This window comes from Austrofundulus limnaeus, unplaced genomic scaffold (assembly GCF_001266775.1).
Source record: "Austrofundulus limnaeus strain Quisiro unplaced genomic scaffold, Austrofundulus_limnaeus-1.0 Scaffold1235, whole genome shotgun sequence".
Classification (NCBI taxonomy): domain Eukaryota; kingdom Metazoa; phylum Chordata; class Actinopteri; order Cyprinodontiformes; family Rivulidae; genus Austrofundulus; species Austrofundulus limnaeus.
Window position 1 is genome coordinate 2,705 of NW_013953637.1, and position 8,709 is coordinate 11,413.

Sequence of the window (8,709 nt, forward strand, 5' to 3'; positions counted from 1 at the left end):
TATATATACACATACACGCAGTATATATTAAATGATTGATGATTCAGTTACATCAAGGCAAAATGAAAACATTGATCCATATCGTCATCAAATGTCCATCAAACAAAATCCTGTAACAATTGATCGCAGACTTGTGAATTGAATTTATTCAAAATTTTTATCACAACAGACTGTGATTTCCAAAAACCTCTTATTGCCATTCAAGCCAATCGATAAATCATATTGTGATTTACACCCCTTGTTCCTACATTTATTTTCAACAATGATAGGTTCAGTCCTCCATACAAAAGTAGCCATTAGCTGGCAAAAGTTCTCACAAAAAATATCTATTTTGATATGTTTTGTGGGCTACTTTTAGTCAGTTGTACATTTAATATTTTGTTCATAAGTGGACATGTTAAAACAGACGTGTTGTTTCTATTCACAAAATACCACATAGAGTTTTGTTGTTAGCGGTGCTCAAGACAAGGAAAGTGAGGTATTTTGTTTAGTTGAAGTTAAACACAACACGTCAAAAAGTTATTTACAACTGGCCCTTTGAGGGCCCCCATAATGCTCATGTGGCTCATGGTGAAAATGAGTTTGACTTCCCTGGAATTACTGATCAGTTGACCTCTAGTTGTAGATATACACCTGAGAGTTTCACTTGTTTCAGTCCAGTGGTTTTTGAGGTATTTTGTTAACAGAAAGAAATAGTGAACTACAATAAATAATGGCAAAGTTTTACAAACAAATCTTGTGATCAGGTTCTGCTCATTGTATGTGTTGGGAGTGACTCTCAGCTACTTCCAAGCAAAATTTTAGCTCAATACCTGTAAAAYTACTGTAGCCATGTTTTTTGTTTACTAAAGATGCTTAGCTGTGGCTAAGCAGCTGTTTGGTTGTAGAAGCTAACTAAATGAGGATGACTCCAAAAATAAACAGTTGTAGATGTGCATCAATAGTTACTTTCTGAGAGTTTCATTAAAATCTGTCCACTGGTTCATGAGAAGTTTCACTAATTCCGCAAAGTCACACATGCACAGACAGTCATTGTCATTACTAGCCTCTCGCCTTCAGCTGTGGACAGTAAGGACAGAAAAACAAGTTTCTGTTCCTGTAGATAAACTGGATTTAAACGACTACAACATTTTGACAGTGCATGTGCATGCACGACAGCGTGCTGCTTGGAATAGCAAAGCCATGTGATTCTTCCATATTCTATTTTTGCACACTGACTGTCAACCAGATTGCAGTCCACACACCAGCTCAGAGGAATAAATTAACCAAAAAAATGCTTTTAATGAATATATGTCATTATCTTTTTTGAAGCCTCATCATTTTAAGCTTGGCTCTAATTGTTTTTGGGTAAGTACTCCATGTGTTTGGGCTTTATTTTTGTGACTCAGGAACTAGTTTTTCCCATTTTGAAATGATTTGCTGCAGGTGTATTTCACTGATGTTTCACAAACTAAAGGTTGTTTTCGTTTGTCACATTTACGGTATCTGTGTTTGCCTTAGTTACTTTGACAGAAAAATGTCACCAGTTGCTTTAACTATGTTCTTGGGTCAATAARGGGGTCATGTTTGTCTTAGGGCATCAACTGAATATGTAACTAATCTTTCAACAATCTTTATTCTGTAAACTTATAGGTACAATAATGTAGCTTGTGAGCTGCTGTAATAACTAGTTAATCTTGGGAGAATGGTACGTGAAGCAATACCTCTCAGGTCTTGCTGCAGCTAGTTTAGTCCAGAGCCTTTAAAGTTCATTTGCGTAATAGCTTTACACTGATTTTTTTTTGTTAATGATTGCATCTTTCAAACTATTTAGTATTGTATTTTTATTGTTTTTTTTTAGTAAACTTATATCCTGTTGGCCTTTAATGTCTGTCAGAAAATTCTGWTAAAATTGACAAGTGTTAGGTTGTTCTATTTATCTATGATTTATTTTACTGTACAAATATTTGATTCATAGCAATATGAGGGCTGGTGATGGTACAGAGCCAAATACAACTCATCTTCTGCCCATGTGCACCACATATTTGGAATATAACATATTTCATATGATCATAATATGAATTTGGACCAATCAGTGTCTGAATTGGAACGTATGTGTTAAAGGTCTTACAGTGGTCACAAAAATATGTCTTTATTTTCTAACTTTACTTGTTGTAATAATAGAAGTTTCTCCTCATGTGCCTACAGATCTTTAAAAGTAGATATACAGTACCTCTTTTCCAAAGGAAGCTTTCTTAATGTTTTGTGTAGCTAATATTTTATGTCAGGTTAGTTTAGTTCTGTCCCACTGGAAGTATAAATTCTCCACAATGTTTACTTACACAAAATGATGATTACAAAAAAAATTGTCCAGTTTTTCCAGAATTTGACCTCTATGTACCCAGTTTACTTAGCACTAGGGGTGTAAATCACCATCTTTATTATAATACCAAATCAATTTGGTTGGATGACGATACAATGTTTATTGACATCACATAACACTTGGTATCACAGGATGATAGGATTTTGATTCACTTCAATTCACAAGTCTGCAATCAATGCAACCATGTGATATTTAATGCTCATCTAACACTATCATTTTGAAAACGATTGTGTTGAATGGGCATATGATGATATGGATCAATATTTTCATTTAACTCACTAAACTACTTACTATTTTACTCACCTGTTCTCCTATGTTTGTTATGTTCAGTCTTCTTCTGAATGGGTGTTCTGAACTGTAATTTAATTGTGCTCTGTGCAATGACAATAAAGGTCTAATCTAATCATCTAATCTATAAATGAGTATAATTTTACTCATTTACTCATGAGTCATTAATCATTTAAAAGATATATCAATGGGGTTCAATGTATTGCTACAATGCTACCTAGCACCTCACCTCTAATTAAAAGGGACATCATTGATCTGTATGTTTCTAATAATAGTGAATGAGACAGCCTGCACTTTATATATTTTTACACATAACAGCCAACCAGTAGTCTTGTTGATCACATAACCCTTACTGACATGTTTAACACAGACGTGTGGCATACTGAAATCACTGACAATGGGTTTGCATTGTATATATATATAATTAAATCATCAGTTTTATCACTATATGATATATTGATTTGTTTGGATGACACTACGATGTTTCACAATATCACAAAATCTGTCAYGATAAAATTTTAATTCACTTGATAAGTCTATGATCAATACGATGCAATCATATGCCCATCTAACACAATCATTATGATCCGCATCAGGCATGTGATGATATGGATCAGTGTTTTCGTTTTGCCTTGATATATTTGAATCATTAATCATTTAATTGATATATAAATGTGGATCACCCTTAATGAATATATTTATTTGGAAAACAAAATAATAAATAAACTTGAAATTAAGCATAAGTTAATCAAACTTGTGTCAAAACCTAGCAAAAGAGACATCACCTCTTCCTCACTAACCATATTTATTTAACCTTTTTATAATGTGTATGACCTCAGTTTTTTTCACGTGTACTAACATGTCAGGTCAGAAATTTGAGAGTGAAATTTTATAGGCAGGAAAAGAAAAGACTGCAAGGTTACCTTAGCGTACCCTTATATGGAAGTTTCCGCGAGGTGGAACATGATTGCTGTCTGTTTGACCTCTCTGAGTCTATGTCACCATATCAGAAGTTACTAAACAAGGTGCTTTGACTTTGAAATGTGTCACAGTGCTGCGTCACTGCATTTCACCCACTCCTTCCAGACTTTTCTTTGTACGACCTGCTGTCTTTTACCCAGCCTCTTTCATCTTTACCTGTATTGTCTATATCAAGACCTTGTTCACCACCCCCCCCCCCCCCACCTCCTTTCCATTCCTCAATCTGGGCTCCATATTTTCCGACCAAATGCTAAGTATTACCTTTCAGTATGTGAGTTCAGTACTGCGAAATGTGTGTGACATGTTTGCTACTGATGAAGAGAGCCTTTCTCACAACCGTTTAAGATAGAAATCTTCCCCTGAACCCTTGCCATTCACCTGATAGAGTTCACTTTAGTGTCCTTGCTGCATTGGCTTAGAATTGGTTTCATGTTGAATTTTGTTTATTCTGAATCCATTAAATAGGTGAGAACATCTTAATAAACCAATAAATTATCGTATTGCAGTGTTTCCCCTAGGAAATACAGTAGATATTTGAGGGGGGYTTGCCACAAAGACTTACCTGACTCTGAGTCTGCATGATGGATACTCTAATAGTAGGGGAAACACTGTATTCCCTTGAAATCATAGAGGTCTGATAGTTACCTTAGAAAAAACAGAATACATTATTAATAAAAGAATGAACAAATAATTTTCATTTTCTTTCGGCGTTTCCCTTTTCGGGGGTCACCACAGCAAATCCTCCAAATCCCCATCTCCTCTGTCCTCACTCCAGTTATCTCCATGTTCACTCTAACTGTAAATAAATATGTTTATAAAAATAGAGCACTGTCTGTGGTTATACCATATCACTTAAGGTTTCATTCTTTTTGTTTGGATTCTGAGGCCYCAAATGAAAGCAAACTATTGAGATATACAATACGTTCATGAGAAAAATTCTTCTGGGGTTCAGGGTTTTTCCTGTAAGTTGTATTGTATTATATAACATCTGAAATGTGTCCACCAATAACATGGGTTTTCTCTATAGGACTGCTGCCCCGTCTCTTTGGTGAACAGTTACACATAGTGGATTTACATTATGTAACACCTCAGAAAACCATGTTCTTTTACAAGTTTGCCAGACTTAAATTAATTAGTTTAATATGACTTAACCAGCTCAGCCAGTATGTATGTTGGATTTTTCACTCTAAGCATGATCGCACAGACATCATCGTACTTGAACTAGGAAATCAAGACCATTCTGGGTGTTCCAGTCAGTTCATCTTTCACACTTTGTGCCCCTCCATTAGGCGTGTGTTTGGACTCACCTGCTCYCCCCTGTGATCTCGGAACCCCCAGAAGACCCCCTCACCCCCTCCGAAGACAGATTGTGAATCATGGTTATAGAGAAGCTCCTGCATTTCGGGAAGCAGTTGCTCAGGGTGAAAGTGGTCAACTCCAACTCGGAGGACTCCCGTCTGTCTCGATGTCTCAACACCTTTGACCTGGTAGCGCTGGGTGTTGGAAGCACGTTGGGCGCTGGCGTTTACGTGCTGGCCGGTGCTGTGGCCCGAGATAATTCAGGTAAGTTAAAGACATTGGTTGATACAACTGTATATTTTATGAAAAATAATTAAAATTTAATCATATGATTTCCTTTTATAGGTCCGGCTATTGTGCTGTGTTTCCTGATAGCAGCCTTAGCCTCAGTGTTGGCTGGCCTGTGCTATGCTGAGTTTGGAGCTCGTGTCCCCAAGACTGGCTCTGCCTATCTTTACTCCTATGTGACTGTAGGCGAACTCTGGGCCTTTATCACCGGATGGAACCTCATCCTCTCCTACATCATTGGTAAATGTATAGCACTGCGATGTTTTTTTGTTTTGTTTTTGCTTTAATTTATAAGAGGTTGTGTTTTTGACTAAGAAGTAGAGAACTGAGCTCTATATTGTACCAGGTACATCCAGTGTGGCCCGTGCGTGGAGCGCCACCTTCGATGAGTTGGTAGGGAAACGTATAGAGCTGTTCTGCAGAGAGTACATGTCCATGAATGCACCAGGTGTACTGGCAGAGTATCCTGACATGTTCGCTGTTCTCATCATATTTATTCTTACAGGTAAGAGAGTCTCTTTTTTTACTTTGTCCTAAAAAATTGCTTTGCATTTTTTTATGCTTGTAGCAACATCTCTGTGACGAGCTTTAAGTCAGGGGTGGATGTATAACAGAGACATTTAACACATTTGAGTATTGTTTTTTTCTTTTTCTTCTTATTCTAGGTCTATTGGCATTTGGAGTTAAAGAGTCAGCAATGGTGAACAAGATTTTTACATGTGTCAACGTCATAGTTCTGCTGTTCATGGTGGTCTCAGGCCTGGTCAAAGGCACGTTGAAGAACTGGCAACTGGATCCTGAGGAGATCCTTCATGCCAATTATACAAACAACTCAAATCACTCGAAGTAAGTTATTTGTTTGTGTTTAGTGTCTCATTTGGCCCTTTTTAATTTCCATGTTGAGTAATTTTTTTGTATATTTATGTTTTATTCCCATCCAGCCTTACTGACATTTTGCCCAGCAAAGAGAGTTTAGGAGTCGGTGGCTTCATGCCTTTTGGTATTTCAGGTGTGCTCTCAGGAGCTGCTACTTGTTTTTATGCCTTCGTAGGATTTGACTGCATTGCCACTACAGGTCAGTGATAAATAAATCGTATAGCACCTCCTCTTGATGCTCATTTTTGCTCCTTTTAACCCAATAATAATGCTAGTTTGTATCTGTACTTTGGTAAACTGCTTTTTAATTTACAGCTGCTTCTATATTATCATGCTAGCTTCAGGTTAGCACAGCACAACCTTTATTGTTCCATCTTTATGGCAGTTTATGTAAAACAATAAAGATTTAGTCATCCTATTGGCTTGGACATCATTTCACTCTCTATTAAAAATAAAAGATATATACCTTTTACACCATGTGTCAGATTCAAGGCCCGCAGGCCAAATGTGGCCCACCAGAGCTTCAGAGGTGTATCGACGTCTTAAAATGTATGCTGCTTTAAAGCCAGCATTGACCATAAACTGCATTTTCTATAATGCATGTAGATTATTTTACCTGCAAAATGACAGCAACCCACCTCTAGGTGGAGGTGCACTGGATTCAAAAGTAGCCTGCAGCCGGAGAAATTTGCAGTGTAAAGTCTCCATTTTGCTGCATTTTAAATGGCTACTTTTGCTGCGACCCAGTTGTACTGGGTAGTGGGAATTCCCCACTTAAAGGTCGTAAATTTAAACTGGAACCCCTTCCAGTGGTAATTCCCTTTCGGAAAGTGAGAGTACAACTGTTTTACTTTAACTTTTAATAACATTTCTATATTATTTATGTCACATTTAGTCAGTCGTACACATAGTACTTTTCAGTGTTTGTAAGAGGGCGTGTTAAATGCTGTTTCTATGCACAGAATACCACGTAGAGCTCAATTATTGTTTGTCAGCAGTTCTCGTATCAATGAAAAATGGAGTGTGATGTTTTGTGTTTAGCTGAAGTTAAACATGAAACATCAAAGTTAATTACAACTGGCCCTTCGTAGGGCATCATAATGCTCATGTGGCCTTCAGTGAAAATGAGTTAGACATCCCTGCTTTATACTAACCAGAATGTTATCTTTTTAAATCAAGACTAAAGAAAATCACCAAAACTACTTTGTTAATAAACAGTTTTCTGTAAAAAGATTTAAAAACCTTTCATATTTCACACAAAGCTTCCAGAGAAATTACATTTGCCGGTGCTTTTCAGAAATGTAATTGAATAACATTTTACTTTGATAACTGAGCTCCTCAGCTGCAGTTCTCAGCTCTCTTTTAATTGCCTCACGGGTATGTTTCAAATTTGAGATTAGGCCTGGGCTGGGGGGGGTGTAACTGAACCTGGATGTGGAACCGTTTCAATTCTCAGCTTGTCTAAACTTCCAACATTATTGCATAAGAGTTGCAAGGCACAGAGAAAAGCTGTACTTTAAAGCATTTGGCCTACTTCAGTTTTGTGCAGAAAGCCAAGCACTGTAACACAGGTTAGGAGAGGAAATGTTCACATGAGCCTCGGGGAGAGCATGTTCCTGGGGTTTTTTTCCACGCTTTGCACATCTGCATGTGTGACTGTGTTCTAATGCTTGATTTGACTTGGGTTGTTTCTGTAATTGGTCCAAGGCCTCTAAGCTGTGGTAAACGGAGAGTTTGCACATTTCTTCCATCATTCCTGCTCTCTGGCCCACGGGCCGTTCCCACCCCTCTTTTTCCCGAGTTTTAATTGGCCAACATGAAGTTAAACGCTGAAATGATTGCTTGTGTTTTACTTGTTATGTCATGACTGTTAAACACACTCAGAGGCACCTCCATTGCCTTTGTATCCTCTGGCATCAGTCCATGTACATCCACACACACACTCATGTATGCATGCGCACATCCACACATTGCCTACAACCCAAAATGTCACAATAATTTATATCAGGTCAGCTGTAGCTGTACTTTTCTTGGAGAACAGGAATTGAATGCTTGCTCAGAGACCCCATGTTGCGTAATCACTTGCGCCTGAATGTTTCTTCTTTTGGATCCACAAGGAGCAACTAGTCTTTTTTTTTTTTAACTATTTCACAAAACATGTTTTTAACACACATCTGTTTGTGCTGTTTTCTATTTGAATTGGAGTTCTGCCAGTGTAGGAATACCTTTAAATTGCAGCTAGGCTGAACAAGTAAAAGTAATGCAAAGCTTAGTATCTGAAAGCACTGATCTGTGAGATATGTTTTTTATTAATTTTTTTTTCTGTTTGGCTCAGTCAACATCTTACTGCTCTGACCATTCCACCTCATATAAATTATGAACAAAAATGGCAAAATCTATTCCAGTATTATATAAAGTTATGGAGTTATTTAATGATAAAGTACTATTTACACTATATAATGCAATAATTGTTCCACATTTGATATATTGCATAGAGAAGTCTGGGGAAATGCATGTAAAACTATTACTCATCCTATTTTCTTTTTTTTTTTTACAAAAAAATAGCTATAAGAATTATTACAAGAAAGCATTACTATCACCCTTCTAATACATTG

At 37.0% G+C, this 8,709-nt stretch overlaps 1 protein-coding gene across 3 annotated transcripts in view; it reads left to right on the top strand.

Moving 5' to 3' along the window:
- The window catches only part of LOC106534651 (high affinity cationic amino acid transporter 1), a 20,165-nt gene that overhangs the window by 2,434 nt on the left and 9,022 nt on the right, over positions 1-8,709 (top strand). For all 3 annotated transcript variants that reach the window (XM_014031351.1, XM_014031353.1, XM_014031352.1), the window contains exons 2-6: positions 4,921-5,194; positions 5,276-5,458; positions 5,565-5,723; positions 5,884-6,064; positions 6,160-6,293. In XM_014031351.1, the coding sequence (XP_013886805.1) occupies positions 5,008-5,194; positions 5,276-5,458; positions 5,565-5,723; positions 5,884-6,064; positions 6,160-6,293 (844 nt within the window). In that variant the 5' untranslated portion in view covers positions 4,921-5,007. The remainder of the gene's footprint in view (positions 1-4,920; positions 5,195-5,275; positions 5,459-5,564; positions 5,724-5,883; positions 6,065-6,159; positions 6,294-8,709) is intronic.